Genomic DNA, 20,296 nt, shown 5'->3' with positions numbered 1-20,296 from the left:
TTTGTATAATGACTCATCCATTCCCAGTCTCTATTCAAGCCTAAATTAATTGTATCCAGTTTGCAAATTAATTCCAATTCAGCAGTCTCTCGTTGGAGTCTGTTTTTGAAGCTTTTTTGTTGAAGGATAGCCACTCTTAGGTCTGTGATCGAGTGACCAGAGAGATTGAAGTGTTCTCCAACTGGTTTTTGAATGTTATAATTCTTGACGTCTGATTTGTGTCCATTCATTCTTTTACATAGAGACTGTCCAGTTTGGCCAATGTACATGGCAGAGGGGCATTGCTGGCACATGATGGCATATATCACATTGGTAGATGCGCAGGTGAACGAGCCTCTGATAGTGTGGCTGATGTGATTAGGCCCTATGATGGTATCCCCTGAATAGCTATGTGGACAGAGTTGGCAACGGGCTTTGTTGCAAGGATAGGTTCCTGGGTTAGTGGTTCTGTTGTGTGGTGTGTGGTTGCTGGTGAGTATTTGCTTCAGATTGGGGGGCTGTCTGTAAGCAAGGACTGGCCTGTCTCCCAAGATCTGTGAGAGTGATGGGTCGTCCTTCAGGATAGGTTGTAGATCCTTGATGATGCGTTGGAGAGGTTTTAGTTGGGGGCTGAAGGTGATGGCTATTGGCATTCTGTTGTTTTCTTTGTTGGCCCTGTCCTGTAGTAGGTGACTTCTGGGTACTCTTCTGGCTCTGTCAATCTGTTTCTTCACTTCAGCAGGTGGGTATTGTAGTTGTAGGAACGCATGATAGAGATCTTGTAGGTGATGGTCTCTGTCTGAGGGGTTGGAGCAAATGCGGTTATATCGTAGCGCTTGGCTGTAGACAATGGATCGAGTGGTATGATCTGGATGAAAGCTAGAGGCATGTAGGTAGGAATAGCGGTCAGTAGGTTTCCGATATAGGGTGGTGTTTATGTGACCATCGCTTATCAGCACCGTAGTGTCCAGGAAGTGGATCTCTTGTGTGGACTGGTCCAGGCTGAGGTTGATGGTGGGATGGAAATTGTTGAAATCATGGTGGAATTCCTCAAGAGCTTCTTTTCCATGGGTCCAGATGATGAAGATGTCATCAATGTAGCGCAAGTAGAGTAGGGGCATTAGGGCACGAGAGCTGAGGAAGCGTTGTTCTAAGTCAGCCATAAAAATGTTGGCATACTGTGGGGCCATGCGGGTACCCATCGCAGTGCCGCTGATTTGAAGGTATACATTGTCACCAAATGTGAAACAGTTATGGGTCAGGACAAAGTCACAAAGTTCTGCCACCAGGTTAGCCGTGACAGTATCGGGGATACTGTTCCTGATGGCTTGTAGTCCATCTTTGTGTGGAATGTTGGTGTAGAGGGCTTCTACATCCATAGTGGCTAGGATGGTGTTTTTAGGAAGATCACCAATGGACCAGTTTCCTCAGGAAGTCAGTGGTGTCTCGAAGATAGCTGGGAGTGCTGGTAACGAAGGGCCTGAGGAGGGAGTCTACATAGCCAGACAATCCTGCTGTCAGGGTGCCAATGCCTGAGATGATGGGGCGTCCAGGGTTTCCAGGTTTATGGATCTTGGGTAGCAGATAGAATACCCCAGGTCGGGGTTCTAGGGGTGTGTCTGTGCGGATTTGTTCTTGTGCTTTTTCAGGGAGTTTCTTGAGCAAATGCTGTAGTTTCTTTTGGTAACTCTCAGTGGGATCAGAGGGTAATGGCTTGTAGAAAGTGGTGTTGGAGAGCTGCCTAGTAGCCAGTGTGTATGATAAACCCATTGTTTCATGTTCTCTCTCTCTCTCTGTGTGTGTGTGTATATAAATCTCTCCTCTGTTTTTTCCACCAAATGCATCCGATGAAGTGAGCTGTAGCTCACGAAAGCTTATGCTCAAACAAAAAGTAATTATTAATGGAATGATGTCAGATTGGAGGGAGGTCTCAAGTGGGGTTCCACAGGGATCTGCTCTGGGTCCAGTGTTGTTTGACCTGGACATAGGAATAGAGAGCAGACTAATCAAGTTTGCAGATGATACAAAGCTAAACAGAGTTGCCAATACTTTGGAGGATAGAGCTAAAATTCAGAGGGCTCTTGATAAACTGGAAAACTGGACTATAGACATCTAAATTAAATTCAACAAAGACAAATGTAAGGTTTTACACTTAGGGATGAAAAACCAAATACAGAAACAGAATGGGGGTGAACTGGCATGGAAGCAGCACTGCTGAGAAGGAACTGGGAGTTGTGGTGGATCCCAACCTCAACACGAGTCAGCAATGCGATGCTGTTGCAAAAAATAATGATGAAATTTTGGGTTACATTAACAGAGATATAACATGCAAGTTACAGGAGGTGATAGTACTGCTCTACTCAGCACTACTTAGGCCTCAGCTGGAGTACGGTGTCCAATTTTGGTCATGGATGCATAGAAAGGAGGTAGAGAAACTAGAAAGGATCCAGAGGCAAGTGACAAAGGGATGGAATGCAAGCCATACGAGCAAAGGCTGAAGGAACTAGGTATGTTTAGTTTGGAAGAGAGGAGATTAAGGGGGGATATCATAGCGGGCTTCAAACACTTGAAAGGCTGCCATAAAAAAGATGGAGAAAAGTTATTCTCTTTTGCCACAGAGGGCAGGATAAGAAGCAATGGGTTCAAACTACAGCATAGCAGATATTGATTAAATCTCAGGAAAAGCTTCCTAACTGTAAGAACATTAGGCCAGTGGAACAGACTAGGAGGGAGGTTGTGGAAGCTCCTTCACTGAAGTTTTGCAAAAGGAGGCTGGGTAGCCATCGGTCTTAGATGGTTTAGACCCAACAAATCCCGCATCTTAGTGGGGAGTTAGAATAGATGACCCTTGCGGTCCCTTTTAGCCCTACAGTTCAATGATTCTAACTCACCATCCGTGGCTTATATATGTCTCCTGATGATGGGAGTCTGCTATAGGGAGGCTTGCCTGCCATTCTGGGGTGAGGGTCTGGGATGGATGACTTGAACTTCCTCTGCCACAGCCACATATGTAACCCACTGTTCTGTGCCTCACCCGCAACTCCAGCCCCAACCAACGGGAGCTGCAGGGACATAGCATCTGGGTCTCTCCAACCGGATGCCCAATTCAGAAGCCACTTTTGCTTTCAGCCATCACAACTTCCACTGCCTCTGTGCAGCTCATACAGACACCAATGGGGAGCTAGAGTGTGGTCCTTTAAATACATCATGCGGGATTTTGGCAGTGTCTTATGTCGTTTCCCAAGCTGTAAATTCCACCTGCAGTAACATGGGCTCCAGGAGCTGCCCTCCCAGGAGTTAGTGGCAGAGGTTTTTTTATGATGCAATAATTCCTGTTTTTAGAGTGTGACTCAGGATTCACTGGGCTCTCGCCACAGGCAGCCTGTAAACACAGGTGACCCCTGCAAGAGGTTGCATTTACAACGACAACCCTGTAAATACAGAGCTGTGTAACCTAGGCAGATCTGCTCCACAGAGTAAGGGTTGTGCGGGGAAGGGGGAATCCTCAGTCTGATCTCTAGAACTTTCAAAGAGCTGCCGCATTGAAGCTGTTGATCACCGAAATTCCAAGACTGTTTATCCTACGGCTGATCAGAATTTTTCCAGACAAAGAGTGTGGTCATAAAAAGAGGCCTCTCCCCCAAAATGAAATTTTTGTCCAAAAAATTGACATTATCCCCCCAAAATGACGAAAATACCTCATGACATAGTGAATAATGGTTTGGCTCGAACTTTCAATAACACATTAACCAACTTTTGTGCTTACTCAGCGCCTACCCTGCTCTTATTGAGCACTTTTCAGCAGTAGCTCTCAAAGCATTTTACAAAGGAGTTCAGTATCTTTATCCCCATTATACAGAAAGGGAAACTGAGGCACAGGGAGGGCCAATGATTTGCAGCAGGGCAGTGGCCAGGCCAGGAACAGAACCGAGGTCTCCTGGTTCCCAGTCCAATGCTGTAGGGATTTCGTTAAAGGAAAAATCTCAGTAATTTCACTGCTAAAAATGTTGATGAATCTTTTTAAATGAACAAAAAATGGAACAGTTTGAAATGAAAACAGCTTTGCAATTGTTGGCTCAATTTGTTCACCAGCCAGCTCCCATTTCCCACCTCCAGTTTCACTCTGAATCAGATCTGCCCAAATGACTGTATGTTTCCTTGAGACAGCAGGATGGTAGCTGCTCCAGAGATCACCAGCCCCAGCCCACGCTCTCTGAATTGTGTAGATGCTTTCACTATTGCTGCTAGAAGAAAACAAATTCTATTCCAGGGATGCTGCTTTTCAGTTTTAAAAATCACACACTTCTGTGGCTGCTCTCTGAAACGAGGACCCCATTTCATCCAGGCTCCCGGCTGACACATCCAGGATAACTGACTGTCCAGATTAATGCTAGAACTGCTGCTTTCTGTGATGGCTGATCCCTGAGACACTGCAGAGGCTGACTAAGGAATACATTGTTGTCATTATTCTCATCAAGTTGGCAGGGCAGCGAATGAGATTACTTGAAATCAAAGCAGCCCACTCGGGTTAATACAATGATGCCTGTCTAGATGAGGAGTAATAGCAACTGCAGGAGGTCTGTCACACCCAGAGACTACCAAGCTTTGCAGAAATGCAAGACACTGTCCCCAATTCTCATGGGCAACCACCAAATTTTCCCTCATCCTCCAAAATCTGGACTGATGAAATCCTACGGTATCTTCCACTCATGTAGCCCAGACCCTCCTCAACCTAGGTACGGTCACTGCTTTGAATGGCTCCTCTACAAATCAGTGCTGCTTACCCAAGCATGAGCCTCTACAAAGCACTTTGTAGCTTACAGTTTATCACAAGGCACCGGTTACACTAGAGATTGGTCACAGGGTTATCCCTGGACTAGAGCTTATTTGTACAGTGTACATTTTGCAAAGAGAGCCTTGTGCTGAGGAACACTCTGGAGACTAATGACCTCTTAGTTATCTCCAAAACAGATCTAGAGCAACAGTACAGCCTTCTTCAGCCTGCAACAACTGCTGGTGTGACCCAGGGGACAATGAGGTGGGGGGGGGGAAAAACACTCACCACAGTCCATCTGTTCCTTGGTCCCTCTGCTGAGGTGACCAACAAGAGGACTGGTTAGAGTCAGTTGTGAAGTGGCTTGAACCCAGCCAGCACATTTCATGCAGACCGCCACGCTGCACTCTCACAAAGGCGATGGCTCCTCCAGGAAATGAGCAAATGATTACTTCACCCTAAACCATGAATCATGCCACACTTGACCAAAGGCCTTCACAGAGAAGCAGCTTTTGGTTATTAGTTACCTGATCTGAATGTGACTCTTTGACCTGGAGACTCAAATCCCAGAAACCCATTACAAGTCCCTCGAGCCGTTCATACCACAATGTTGGTCCAGCCTTCTCCAGCTGGAAAAGCCCCACAGTTCCCACAGGCATGGTTACGCCAGCTCTGTAGCTGCCGTTGTGAAAGATGGTGCTGTTGCCACTGCTCTGCTGGCTACCTCCAAGGGTCTTGCTGCTTCTTTGGACCTTGAACCCCAGCCCAGGAAGGACTAACCCCCCTCACCTATAGTCTGTTCAGGCCCTTCAAGCTCTCCCAATCCTATAGGAATTATCCGACCCCTTCCCACCTGGGTCTGATAGTCAAATGGGTCCTGGCTCCCTGGCCCCTAGAGGGAGAGACTAACCGGTTACAATCAAGAACAGCAGGTTCTGCTACAAAAATCCGATGAGCATTTCAACCCCCACAGAGTGAGCAGATCCTGGGCTTTGGCCCAGCTCCATCTCTGTTGCTGAGTAAGACTATATAAATCACCTATTTACAACATGTCCTTGGCTAGCATGTGGAAGCAGACGCTGAGGAGGAGGAAGACATCCTTTGCAGTTGTTGGCTAGCGGCAGCATTCCACGTGTGCAGCCTGGGGAAGGATAGCTCTACTCAGCCCTCGAAACAGGGATTGAGCAGCAACGCTGGCCCACATGCCTTCCCTTCCAAAGTGCCCAAGATGTTCTGTAGCCGAGAACCACCAGAACTGCTGCCAGCTGCTGACTCGTGTTTGGCGAGTGTTACAGCTGCAGGATCCTGTAACAATCAACACCCTCTGCATTGCTACAGCATCCCCTGTCCCAGCCTTGCAAAGCGCTTTACCCAGGTGGACAGGGGAAAGGGCTGGCTGGTGAGCATGCCAAGTCAGAGGCCTCAGGACTAGAGCACTTATCTCCCAACTTTACTCCTGTGCTCTAACCACTAGTCCACACAACCTTCCTTGGTTATGTTTGTTCTGCCAAGAGCTACGACTAGCTGCTATGAACGGTACACTACAGAAGTGTCAAAGGCCGTGACTTTCCTCTGCCATAAATCGGTAGTTAATAGACATGTAGGTTCAAACCCTCAAAGGTATATAGGCACCTAACAGCCATTGAAGTCAATACCTTTGAATATCTAGGCCTTTATTGTAACCTTTGCAGGGGAGGCAGCGGGGAGAGCATCCTCTCTAGTTGTTGTGTAGTTCAGGGAAGTTTATACACAGCTTTCCATCAGGAGTGGAGGAAGGTCCCTAGAAGTGGGGGAGCGCCGGACCCATGGCCTCACCACCCCAGCACTGCCCCTTGCCCCTGAGGCCCTGCCCCCACGCCACCCCTTTCCCACAAGGCCCCTCCCCTCCCCCCTCCACTTGCCCTTACAGCTGGTAAAAAGTGAGGGGGCCAGGGCCCCATGGTTCACCCTGTTCCGGCACCCCTGCTTTCCATCTCTCAGCCCTTTAGATGAATGTGCCAGTGTCCTACAGTAACAGCAACTGTGCAGGATTTGAACAGTCACTGTCGTACTTTCTCTTAGTGGGAGCAACAATTGTGGTGTATTGAGGACTGGGTTGGAATTGCAAGCTAGCATTTTGAGAGTAGAAAGGGAGAGGTCCAGGTCCTGCTTGCAAGCTAGAGCAGCAGTTCTCAACCTTTTGGGGCTTAGGACCCATTTGTAAATCTTGATGGGCTGTCGCGACCCACTGAGTAGCTTTAGTGCAAAACAATCTGTCTTACTAAATACGTCTTACCCACAACGTGTAATATATACATTAACATAATTGTAAGGTGGTCACAGCTGTCCCTCCGTCCGTCTGAGAGGCAGGCCATACCCCCTCACTACAAGTCCTCTGGAAGAGCACAATTCAGGGAGGAATTAGCAAGCAAGGCAGCAAGCAGTTAGGTGGCCCTGGCCAGTATTCAGGACAGAGCAAATAAGGAATCCATTAGCCCAGGATCTCAAACAGGGCAAGCCCCAAAAGTCCCAAAGCTCTGGCCTGTACTTGGGACAATGCAGTAACCAGTCTATTCGTCCAGGCTCTCAAACAGGGCTGGGCAGCAGTCAGGACACTCGGACTTGTACTCAGGACCAAGCAACAACAAGTCTTTAAGCCCAGGCCCTCACACAGGGTGGGGCAAAAACGGTCAGGGGTCCTGGCTCTGACAGACTGCCAACAAACGCAGGCTTCTATTTCACTAGGCTGGTGGTGAAGCACTGGAATGGGTTACCTAGGGAAGTGGTGGAATCTCCACCCTTAGAGGTTTTTAAGGCCTGGCTTGACAAAGCCCTGGCAGGGATGATTTAGTTGGGGATTGGTCCTGTTTTGAGCAGGGCGTTGGACTAGATGACCTCCTGAGGTCTCTTCCAACCCTGATATTCTAAGATACTTGGCCCCGGGGTGAGATGGCAGGAGTAGGGGGACACAGTCCTATTGACTCCACTGCATCCCATTCCAGGGCTCTAACAGTGGCTGGGTCAGTGGGGAAATCCAGCTGCAACACGCTGGCTGGCTGTCAGTCAGCAACACAGCCAAACGATATTCAGCTCCCCAAGGCTACTTCCTACACTCCCATTCAAGGGGGTTACCTGGATCCGTTGTCATCTAGCTTGCTGGGGTAAACAGCTAATGGCAGCCCCAGCAACTCCTCGAGGTCTCTGGTGACCGGCAGCTCTGGCAGTTCCTCCAGGTCTCAGGTGCTTTAACAGTTGCTGCCAGGTCCAAGCTCCAGCAGCTCCTCTGTAACTGAGCTGGAGGGCTGTCCTTTTATATTCCTGGTTCCTGTCCTGCCCATCTGCTTCTGGCAGGGCGGGTGTAGGTGTCCCAGCTCTGTCCACCGGGCCGGGGAGGAGAGCCTTGTTGCTGTCCCTCCGTCCGGGAGGGAGGCCACGCCCCTCACTGCAGTAATAAGTACTAAATAAGCACACTGTGTGTACCGTAGTGACAGCTCCTGTCCTGCGGGACTGGCCAAGTGGGGCTCCTCTGTCCGGGCACTGCCACCACCAGGGTCACAGTGCTGCTCAGGTTTGGCCCATGACAGGGGAACCGGCCAGACCAAGGTTGTGTGAGCGGCACTGCAACCTGACGCATGGGGTTGCAGTGCTACTTACACAAAATTGGCTCGACCATGCCCCCCATCATCCAGACAGAGGGGCGTCTGGGCCAGATATGAGTGGCACTGTGACCCTATGCACCAGGTCACAGCACTTGGAGCAGGGAGACAAGCCCAGCCAGTGTTGCGGGAACAGAACTGCCATTGTGGGGTGAATTGTGGGATGGGATCTGCAACCCCATGCCTTCCACAGAACCCTTTGATACATGCAGGTGACCCAATTTAGGGCTGTGACCAACTGGTTGAGAAGGCTCTGTAGGGAAGCCTGCAATCACAGTCAGTCAACAGCCAGTGGGGTGAGTTTTGTCTTGCTGTTTCAGGGAGCAGCCTGCTTTGTCTCTCTCTGTTTTCTGGTGTTATTATTCTGAAGTCTCTGAAATAAAGCAGTGCTATTTTGCAGCCTTCCAGCAAGAGTATTTATGTGTTTATCTAATTTCTCTGTATGTATGCTGCAGTTCCCAACAGCTGGTGCAGGTGCTGCTACTAGCTGTTGAAGCTGTTATAACGGCCTCTTTATGCTCCCCTTGCTGAAGTAGCTGCAGATTTAAAAAGTCATTGCATCCGAGCCATAGCAAAGAACACCTGGGTTGGACCCGAGATCACTGTTATTACTTTCCTTCCCTTAAATTGTGCACACTCCAGCCTACAGCTGGTCTCTTCTACACTCTAGTGTACACTCAGTGGTATGATCACTTTAGACATGGAGGCCCAGCCAAATAAAAAGTGCTGCTAAAAGAGCAGGCTAAACACAAAGGATCCCATTCCCTAGAAGGAACTTTCTTAGCAACTGATTCCTTTTAACTCTCCTCATTGCAGGACTCCCTCCTTATAGGACCTTTTTTCCCAGCATGCCTTTCTGCGGTTAGCCCTTTAAACTGGGCAGAGCAAAGCAGCTGTAACCTTAAAGTGGCCATTTTGTAGCTAGTAGTTGCTGGCTGATTGTATCCCTCTTTCTCTTCCAGCTGGTAATGGCGTGTTCCAGCCCTCACTTGTGTTTCCCTTTCTAGTAGAAGAGGAGAAGGTCGTGTTCTCACATTAAGTGGCCTGGAGATGTTATGATCCCTGAGTTTCCCGTGAGGTTAGAGGTTCATTTAACATGATTCCTTGTTGTGTTTTATTTCCTGCGCCTTTGTACCTCCTGCTTTCGGGCAGAAGCTGATAGGCTTAAAAGCCACCAGAAAGACAGTTCTCACACTGTCCAGCCTGACTGGAAGAAGTGCTGAGAAAGGAACAGACTTTCAGGAGATTTCCGGTGCTGTGGACCTAGTTGCTGCATGAGTCAGGAGTAAGGGCAGCAAAGCCAAGCTTGCCTGAACTGTGATCCTTCTGAAGACTTCCCATCCCTCGTAGTCCACCTATGGGCAGAGCGCTTGCTAAGAGGATTGGTTAATGAAAACACAAGTTTTGGTACTTTATACAGAGCCTAGTGCTGACTCATACTTGTACAGGCAAAATTTGCAGGGAGACCAAACCGGGGGGGTCACACCGAATTGTGCATTTGGCCTATCCACAAAACTTCCAGTCCCACTGGGTTAAATTCTGTCCTCAGTTACACTTGTGTAAATCCAGGATAGCTCCCTTGCACTCAATACTGCAGATTTACATGGGGCCTCCAGCTCCTAGCCCTAAGTGCTTGCAAGTGCCCTGATCCAGCACAGTTCCAGAGAGATGCAGAGCACTGCCAGCTCTCACTGCAGCCCGGGAGTTGAAGGGATGCTCAGCACCACTCAAGAGGCAAAGGGTCTCCTGTAGGATTGGGCCCAAGCTGAGTAAATCTGTGCACCCAGGGCCAGATTCACAAAGGTACTTGGGCACTGCTCTGCTGCACTCAGCATTACAACACCTCACTCCTAGGTAGGGTGACCAAATAGCAAGTGTGAAAAATGAGGAAAGGGGTGGGGGTAATTGGTGCCTATATAAGAAAAAGCCCCAAATATCAGGACTGTCCCTATAAAATCTGGACATCTGGTCCCCCTACTACTAGGGGAATTCTGAGTGCCATATTAGATGCCCAGACTCCCCACACAATATGTGGGGAGAGTTAGCACTGAAGAAAGGAATTCTCAAGAGCCAGCAAGCTGAATGGGGAGCTGCACCTAAATCCCATTGACCTGGGCCTGGAGCGCCTGGCCAACAGTCCCGTGACAGGCGCTTCTCTCTAATGGGGATTCTCAGCCACAAACCCTTTCCTGGAGTTAGGCACCTCGCTAGTTCAGCCCTTGCCAGTGATAAACCCGGAAACAAGACCCTGCAGTAGACAACAGCCCAGTGAATAGGGCTCTCCCCTGGGATATAGGAGACCCAGATTCACATCCTGGCTCTGTCTGATTTGGAGCAGGGACTGGAATCTTGGTCTGTCACATCCCAGGGGAATGCCCCAAGTGCAGGACCATGGGGTATCCTGGGTGGGGTCTCTCTAGGTCCCTTGTTGAAGCTGTTCCACTTTGCAGAAATAATTAAATCTCCAGCCCAGCAGGTAGGGTGCCCACCTGGCATGTGGCAGACCTGGGTTCAAGTCTTTGCTCCAAAGCAGGGATTCAAGCCTGGGTCTCTCACATCCCAGATGAGTGCCTGGGACATGCCCCTGTCTTTTTGGACAGGTTCTTTGTTGCCCTGTTGTCTCTCCATGTCCCATGGCTGGCCCTCCTTCTGCAGTGTCTGGCAGGTATCAGGTCCAAGGTGTGTTCAGAGCACAACCTGGGCTCTGCTGAGGCTCCCCCATGTAGCTTGAAAATCTCGCTTTGGGGCAGCCGGGTTTTGGCTTGTGCTAGGGCTCTGATAAGCTCATTAGCTGTGGGGAGATGCCAAGATGGCATGCGCAGCATTCAGGATCCAAGGTATTACGGTCGCCCAGAGAAAGAGGATGCTTCATGCAGTGCTTTTAGCACATAAATTTACTCTTCATAAGTGCTACTTAGCAGTGCAGAGCACTGCAGGGAGGGTGTGCACCTTGCCAGCAAAATAGCTACATCCCTTTCCCTGTGGCAGAGAGACCTTCTACACCGGGGACCTGCAGGGAGAGGGAAAGGGGGGGGGGCAGGACTATGCTAATAGCAGCAGCGTGCAGGATGCATCTCAGTTAGCAGGACAGATTAGATTCCCCTCCAATTAACGGGTTTTCACTGTTACATCATCTCTTTGTCCTTCCCCTGTAATTGCTGATTCCTGGCTTTTCCCTTTTCAGCGGGAGGGGAGGCAGCTTTAAAAAATGACCGCGTGCCCCTGTGCTAAGAGGGGATGATGGCATTCCACAGAGCCCAGCCTGCAAACCTACGAATGCCGGAAGAGGGATTTTTTTCTTCCCCGCAATAATTGCCTTGCTTTCAGCGATGCCGGTGTGTCTTTCGCTCTGAAATACAAACCCAGCTCTGATTCAGCCTGTGGGTTCTCTGAATGCATTACTCAGTAAGCAACCCAGCCTGCCACTTCCCTGTGGACCAGTGCACTTATTATTTCTCCTAATGTGCAACCTTATCAGAGCTGCGAGCTATACGCTGCCGTGGTCTTTGTGCCCTTTTCTCTCTGCCTCGAGCAGGTTCAACTCTTGATCTGATTCTTGTCAAATCGAAGCTTCTGTTCAGCGCAGCCAGAGAAAAGTACAGCAAGGGACTCTGCTTCCACTCCCTATTAGGGACATATTAATAACACTGATGCATGGCCAATTAGGAGAAGGAGCCAGGTCCAGCCTTGTGTCTCTGGCTCTAGTGATTTATCGACAGTAATTACTGAGGCACTTAATGGCTAGTTTGGATGGGAATTAATTCTGGGCTGGATAAATAATGCATTAAGGTTTATTTAGCCAAAAGCAAGGCTTCGCTTCCGAGCCAGTACTGGGAGTGCAGGGAAGTAGATCTTCAGTGCAGAGCAGGCTGGGGAGAGGCTGCTACCGGCAGGACAGGCTGTGCCGTGATGAGCTGCAACAGGGTGAGGAGGCTGGGAAGGAGGATGACAGCATGCTGAAGGCTGCGAGGAAGGTGACGCTGGAACCAGGAATATGTTGAGTCCCAAGATAAGGCAGGCCAGGAGAGGTGAGTACAGGATCTCTTCTATAAATTGTGATTTGCTCCCTGGAAAATACACCCAGATGTGTGGGGATGGGGGGGGGGGTTGTTCCAAATCAGCACAAGAAGGAAACTTTTTATTACTCTCCATGGTGACACATCAACTGACTCTTTGAATTTTGCCCTGTAAGATGGCTCATATTCTGAATGCTGTTGCACTTTAATTACAGTAGTATCCTCAATAACGTGCATCATTTTTTCAAGATACTCTGCAAAGCGAGGCTGAAGCTAGTCAAATTCAAACTGGAAATAAGGTGTACATTTTTAACAGTGAGAGTAATTAATCCTTGAACGATTTACCAAGGGTGACGGTGGACTCTCCATCACTGGCATTTTCAAAATCAAGATTGGATGTTTTTCTAAAAGCTCTGCTCTAGGAATTATTGTGGGGAAGTTCTCTGGCCTGTGTTATACAGGAGGTCAGACTAGATGATCACAAATGGTCCCTTCTGGCCTTGGAAACCATGACTCTGTGAAAGCAGTGTCAGCTGAGTTGCTGCGGTGTTGCTGAGTGTGCCATCCCACAGTTACACTCCATTGCCAAATTAAACTACATTAAACCAGCAGAGTGAGTTAGTTATTCTTGCAACCGCACTTAGTCAAATGAGTTATTTCTTTTCTGCCTGCGACTTATGAGCAGGGGAGTTGGTCTTTTGATCACTAGCGTTGTGTGCCGTTTCAGCTCAGAATTAGACCTGCATCACTTGTACATCACTTCTAATCTGTCCGGAGTCTAAGAAAGAGTATGTGTAGTTAGGTGTGCATATTTCATTACACTGTGTTTCTCTGGAACCTTTCTAGTGCAGAACATGTCATGGAATCTTTACACTTAATAAGATCAGATGGACAGTCGTGGTACGGTACCCTCGCCCAAAGCATCCTGAAGTAGTTGTTAGCAAGTATCTTAGCACCTTCTCCCTCCAGCTCAGCAGGCAGAAATGGGAAAGTCACTCAGTGATTGCTGCTGAAGAAGACAAAGGAGGGGAAACCTGTCCTGTTTCTGAAACAGCTCAGAGTGCAGAAGCTTAGATTTGCAAACTGCACAAGTACGGAGCCCAGGCAGCACCATGTTACAGAACTGCTGTCCTCTGGCCATGGCTTGTGTTTACCCTCACTCCCTTAAGATGGATATCTTCTAGCAGAGGGGATGCATTGTGTGATCTCGTGCTGCAGTAGCAACTCTGAGCTTCTCAGAGGCATCAGAAATAGAGACTAGATCAGTATCATTTAGACTTGAATCAGTATGCAGTCAGGAAGAGTGGAAGAAAACCTAAGGTTTAGAAGCTATGTCTACACTTCAAACACTACAGTGGCACATCTGTACTGCTTCAGTGTAAACACTCACTACAGCGATGGGCTGTGGGTGGAGATTATCCCTTTGCTATAGTTAATCCACCTCCCCAAGAGGCGTTAGCTAGGTCGATGGAAGACTGCTTCCGTTGATCTAGCACTGTCTACACTGGGGGATAGGTCTGCATAGCTACATCTTGCAGAGGTGTGGATGTAAGTTTTCAGGGTAGACCAGCCCAGAGTTTCTTCAAGCACACCAGCTTTGTAAAATAGAAAATTGCCAGCTGTTTACAAAGAAGGTATAACATTGTAATGGTTTAATAGTTACCTGCAGTAATTCAGAGAGGAGCGCTTCTAGGTGAATGTTACTGTGGTTCATACAGTAAAATACATGTAGCACAGTACAGTACACATACATCCTTAAACACCCAAAATCCATTGAATAACACAGAATTCCTTAAAATAAAGAGCCTGTCTACAATCTGGAGCTCTGGGAATACATGTGTACCATCCCTGCCATAGTAAATACATATGCATTTGATTTTTCGTTAGACAAATTTTTTTGTATGCCTTGGGAGACGTTTGCATTCCAATCAGTGCTGCCTATCTACCAGGGTACATGGTCCCCATTATTATAGTATCTGAGCACTTCACCCTCCTTACTGTATTTATCCTCACCCCACTCCCCCACCCCTGTGAAACAGGACAGTGCTATGATCCCTCCTTTACTGCTAGGGAGGCTACGTGACTTGCCCAAGGTCAACCAGGATGTCTGTGGCAGAGCAGGGAAGGGACCCACACACACACACATGCCCCCATTTGAGGCTAGCACATAACCTTTTTTTCAGCTCATCTTGAAGATAAGTTATATTAGCACTCAACTAACAGGGGTGTAGTTGGGGTGAGTATTGCATATGATCCCCATGTGTGATAGATGCATGGACTTTGCTGTAGTTCTGCAGTGCCCTGGAACAGGTGGACAGTAAGCTACCTTGGCTCTGTTAGTATTTGTTTTTCATAGTAAGAGCCATGCTCCAATAGGATTCTTCTTTTAAGTCAACTGCAGACTCCTGAAAGGGGTTGGCTTGCTGGCCCTGGAAACAAAGGATCCTCTGTCTATCCACAGAGCTGGGACAGTGCACACATGCAGGAGGGCAGTCTTCCCAACCACACCGTTCCTTCTCAGTGTGCTGCTACTCTGGGCCAAACGGCTTGCTTGCAGGAGGTCCGAATCTTGCAAGGTGCCAGAGTGCCCTCTGCTCCTTCTGAGCTACCCAAGAGTTGAAGAAGCTGAGCGCCTCCTGAAAGGTGATGAACCCATTGTAGAATTGGGCGAAGAGGGAAATGGTAGGTCAGTCCCCTTGGCCTCTCTGGAGATTGCTAACAAGGGTCCATGCAGTATCGGTGGTATAACAGGCATCAAGATCTACGATCCAGCAAAGGTGTACCAGGATCTCCTACTATCAGGGTGGGACAAAAGGAGCTAGAACCCTGCAGACAGCTGTGGGTACGTCTTCACTACCCACCGGCTTGGCGGGTAGTGATTGATCTATCAGAGATCGATTTATCGCGTCTCATCTAGACACAATAAATCAATCCCCAAATTGACACCTGTACTCCATCTCAGCAGGAGGAGTAAGCGGAGTCAACAGGGGAGCCGCCGTGGTTGACTCGCCGCCATGAGGATGGCCAGGTAACTCGAACTAAGATACTTCGACTGCTGCTACGCGAATAGCGTAGCGGAAGTTGCATTTCTTAGTTCAAAACCGTCCCCCCCCCCCTCCGCAGTGTAGCCCCCTAGTGTAAAATCCGCTGACTCTCAGTGGCAGCTGCAGTGTGAGTTTCACCAGGATCTGGGACTCTAAGAATGACGGGTGTAATGTCTGGCTAGAGAAAACTAGAAGAGACAGGGCAGGCTTGCAGGAAGCGCTGGGAACAGCCAGGCCTAAGGACAAAGCATACGTGGGCCTTATATTCCATTCCCACTGCAGTCAGTAATAAAGCCAAACCCTGGGAAGAGGGATAAATATGACTTTAATGCAGCGGGTGTGGGCGTTATTGGGAATGGCACCTGTTCACAGGTGGATTTGGTCTCATGGACCCCTGTTGACAAGACATAGGCTAGCCCGTACCCAACCTATTTCATAGCTCACCCAGGAGCCAGCAGGCAGACCCTAAATCTAATATGGTTCAATGCCATATAACACATCAAGACTGCCATTGATTTGTCCAGGAGATTTTTACCATGTGCTTTGGGTATTATCCAGCCACAGACAGTATCAATACACTTTAAAGGGGAACTCTGGATCTGCTTAAAACAAAAGGCCTATTGATGTTGGACCCAATCCTGATATATACTTAGCTGGGGAGACTGCCTACTGAAATCCACTTCCTTCTCTTGGCTTCCCCTCCTGACCTCTTACACAGTCCCCTCGGTGTTGATGCAAGAGCCTTCTCTGTATCTCCTTGCTGTCCAAATCGGCCTTCTTGTATCTCTCAGCTTCAGCAGCTCTCCACATGTTTTCAAATCTCCTTTGAAAGCCTATTCCGCCCACCTTGCCTATGTCTGGGTCTCACACAGCTAGGGTTATTCAGTTAACTCTGTAATCTTATTACCTAGTCTAGAATATTTCAAGATACAGTTTGAGTTCGAGATGGTCCCAAACCAAGTTGGGGGGGGGGGGAGGGGGAGGGAAGGGAGGGGAAAGAGAGAGGTTCCAAATTTGGACCTGGATCTGGCATTTTGAGTCCAGCTCTTGGTTTCTGTGAAAGATGGTACAGGCAACAAAAGCTACATTGTATTGCTAGAGTGTACTGCCAAAGTTATGTGGTCATTGTGAAGCTGTCTAGAGTGGCTCACCCCTGTGAGTGCCAACCTCAGGGCAGACTGTCGCAAACCAGGGCATAAACCCCCAACTGGTTTATAACTAGATTTCAACTGTGAACTTCTAAAGCACTATAACAGCCTTACCATGGAGTCACAGACAGTCACCTTGGGCACATCATCTATCTTGCCAGCCAAGCGAGTCTGCCTTTCTGATAGATGGTCCCTTACATCTAAAATCACGATATTCAGGTTATTCCCAGTCCCAAAGGACCGGTCACTTACCCCAGGTCAAGTGCACCCTATATCTCTTACCAAAGACAATACTTGTAGCCAATCCTGTAATAAATTAATTAAAGATTTATTAACTAAGAAAAAGAAGAGAGTTATTTACAATGTTAAAGCAGGTGAACATACACACACAGGGCCATTCTTACCCATATGCAAAGTACACAGCTGCGTAGGGCACCAGGAAATTTGGGGCACCAAATTTCCTAGTGCCCTGGGCAGCTGCATGTTGTTCCAGCCCCTGTTCTGCCTCTTCCCACCCCTGCTCTGCCGCAGCCCCACCCTAACTCCCCTGAGGACTCCAGAAGAGGTCGGGCCTGCACTCATGGGTAAGTAGAGTGACCTGGCCCCAGCCTGCTCCACTCCCCTGGCTCCCAGCCACGCCGCCGGCAAGTGCTGGGGGGAGGTTCCCCCCTCCCCCCAAGCCTGGGAGCCAGGGAAGCAGAGCAGGCTTGGGCTGGGTCACTCCACTTCCCGCAGGAAGTGGCCAGGCCCCCCGGTCCGCCCCGGGGGCCTGGGGTCAGCCCCCCCACTCCTATGGAGGCCTGGGGCGGGGCCCCATACAACCCCCCTGCAGAGGCCTGGGGCCCCCCACAGCGCCCCCACAGGGGGCTGTGTAGGGCACCAAAATAGCTAGGGACGGCCCTGTACACACACAAATAAGTTAGTCTTAAGTTCCAAAAGTTGATAGTAGCTGCAATATATGCAAGTTCTATATGTCCCTTAGGGCTAACCCAAGCCGAGCAGCTTGGGGATCCCTTGCTTATGCTTAGAAATTTTGCCCTCTCCAGATTCTAAGCAACAATTTTTCTCATCAGGCATTTTTATTCCCTTCCCCCAGAGTTCAAGCAGATGGAACAAGCATGGCTCCCGTCTCCTCTTCCTGGGCATGTGTGTGGGGTTTCAGCAAAGTCTTTGTCCTTTGATCTTTCATAATGGCTCATTTGGTTTCAGTGACCCTTCTTGTCTGCAGGACCAGCACTTTACATGTAATTAATGCGTCTTTCCTGTTTCGTGGGTTACTCAGTTACAGAGACTTACAATGCCAAACCCTCAATATAACTTTATACCATGGACTACAGATGTGATCAGTGAGATCAATGCATGCAGCATCCTAGAAGGATTTCATCAAGTCTAAACACATTCTTATCAACTTAACATCTGTTTTAACAATGCTAACACACGGGTAAGCCAGACTGGTTTCCAGCTCTGCATTTGTCAGCATTCAGTGAGGCCTAGAGGCCTTGGCATGAGCTGGCACATGGTCTGCCAGAGTCACAGTCATTACACCCACTAAATCAAGTCCATACAGCACAGAAACATGCAGTTGGATGCACATTATCTTTTCATAAGACCCAATATGGGCTTATGTGAGGAGTGAAACCTTAATGATTGAAAACCATAATGGGCATAATGGAAAATCCTTCATATTGGCTAGGCCTGAGTGGGTTTTGCATTATTCTTCTCATCTGCAGTGTTTTAACTACAGTAATCAGAGAGTCCTGGGTTCTAAAATAAGGGACTGCAGGGGAAAAATGCCTCCTATGTCCACATTCTCTCCCTTTCCTTACAGCGCTGGGGTCTGGGAAGTACGGCCTTCCAGCCTGGAGGCAGGGCTTTTTCAATACAGAAGATAATTATGGCAGATCTCAGGCAAAATCCTTCAATGCTGAGGCAAGTACCTGGCCCTGCTCATCACTGGATCACTTTTTAAGATGTGAAAAAGCCCAGCAGCACATTTGCTCACTGGTCAGAGCACTTGTGAGCAGGTTACCTCTTTAGATAGGGGGAGGGGTGGAGAACAGACTTTCCTGGGGGAGAAAGGAGGCAGATAGGAGACACCCAGCATGGACAATATTTCTCCGGTCAAATGTGGGTGCTGGAGCCCTGTGAACTCCCTGTCAGACCCAGGCACTGGCAGTCCTGCTTAATGGTTAGAACTAGGCTGAGGGCACAGGAAACTGGAGCCAAAGGTCCGAGCCAGAGTCAGGAACCAGCCCTAGGAGTCAGAACTGGAATCAGGAACCAAGAGCAGGGCTGAGGCGGGACCAGCACAAGGTCATGCTAGAGCAATCACTGCTGCAGGCAGAAGCACTGAGCAGCCAATGATCTCCTGCAGCTTCCAAACTCAGCCATCAGGCAGGCTGGCCAGTCCTACTGCAACTCATCTGAGCTCTTTGATCTACCTGCAGGACTAGCTCTCAAGGCCACATAAAGGGCCCAATCCTGACATTCCTCAGCCAGGCACCAACACCTCCTGCTGCTCCCTTTCAATGCAGTGTCCTGTCTGAGGACCTCTTGTTTATCCCACCAGCCAGTAAAGAGGAGGACCAGGCTCCTGATACTTTTAGCAGAGGAAGGGGACACTCTTCCTCTTATTACTGCTGACCATTCATAACCAACCGGCTGGGCAGATGGCCAGTCATAAGTCTCTGTTAGCTCACAGTTGCATCTCCGGTTTGTGGGCTGCTGTCACAGCTCAGGCCTGTGTGAAGTTGCTGATTCAGCTTGCTGGGTGGATATAAAGGGCTAGCAGCTAGGGTACTACTGGCCCACACTGCCCAGCCCAGGGAGACAGCATTGGAGTCCTCAGGCCCTTCCTACCAGGTCCCAAAGTAAGTGCATCAGTCAGAGCTTCCCTGCTCCCTATTAATGTCATTTGACATTAACCACAAGACTGCTTCTCTGGCCTGGTCTACGGAGGATCCCAGCAAGCACAGTTTTCTTCAGCATGGCTCAAACAGAACCCAGGGAGAGCGCAGTGTGTAACACCCATCCTCCACCAACACGGTGGACCTGGGGAGCAGCAGGGTCAGTGCCATCACTCCTCCTCAGCATCTCTGCTCTGCTCCCTCTTATAAGAAACCTCTAACCCTGCTCCCCCCACGGAGGGAGGAGAGAGGTTTCTTCTCCAGTTGGGGCCTTTCCCTACCCTTCCCTTCCCCACCAGGGCTTATGGCTTCTCTGTTCAGTAACTCTCCCTACCATTGGCCAAATGAGCCACAGCAGCTAGCACAGCCCCTACAGTGACCATCTTTGTTGGATGGAAATAAGGGAAAACCACATGAAAGGTAAGGGGCAAAGCTTTGTTTTAAGGGGCGTTTTTGGGAAATACCACTTCCTGTAGCACAGCAGATATTTTTCTCACGTGTGTACATTTCTGCTGCCCTCAAGCATACAGTGCAGTCATCGTAAGCTTCAATGTAACATTTAAAAATGGTACTTAATACATTTCAACATGTCTTAAAATAAGGGCCAGGCGGTCACCCTAAGGGATGGTTCAGTAAAACATGGGATAGGTGGTCATCCTAATGACCCTCCATGCCTGACACTTGCTCAGACAGTAGCGAGATCCTCCAAGCTGCCTAGAGTGGCTGTCTGGGAGGCAGCCAATCAGGGCCCAGTAGCTAGTATAAGAAGAGCTGCAGGGCTAGACTAAGATCAG

General features: G+C 49.0%; 2 protein-coding genes across 5 annotated transcripts in view; one reads left to right on the top strand and one right to left on the bottom strand.

Annotated features, from left to right (window-relative positions):
* WDFY4 (WDFY family member 4) overlaps positions 1-8,019 on the bottom strand; it is a 254,443-nt gene extending 246,424 nt beyond the window's left edge. For 3 of the 4 annotated variants that reach the window (XM_043518469.1, XM_043518472.1, XM_043518473.1), the window contains exon 1: positions 7,865-8,006. The gene's annotated coding sequence lies outside the window, so the exon portion shown is untranslated. Of the gene's footprint in view, positions 1-7,864 lie in introns of all 4 variants that reach the window. The other variant, XM_038410907.2, reaches the window with a different exon arrangement.
* Positions 8,020-12,270: 4,251 nt separating this feature from the next.
* The window catches only part of ARHGAP22 (Rho GTPase activating protein 22), a 235,807-nt gene continuing 227,781 nt past the window's right edge, over positions 12,271-20,296 (top strand). The window contains 1 exon segment of the mRNA XM_043519482.1: positions 12,271-12,416. Coding sequence (XP_043375417.1) covers positions 12,383-12,416 — 34 coding nt within the window. The 5' untranslated portion in view covers positions 12,271-12,382.

Source organism: Dermochelys coriacea, chromosome 7 (assembly GCF_009764565.3).
Source record: "Dermochelys coriacea isolate rDerCor1 chromosome 7, rDerCor1.pri.v4, whole genome shotgun sequence".
NCBI classification, from domain to species: domain Eukaryota; kingdom Metazoa; phylum Chordata; order Testudines; family Dermochelyidae; genus Dermochelys; species Dermochelys coriacea.
Note: the sequence above shows the minus strand (reverse complement) of the source record. Positions and strands in the feature narration are given on the sequence as shown.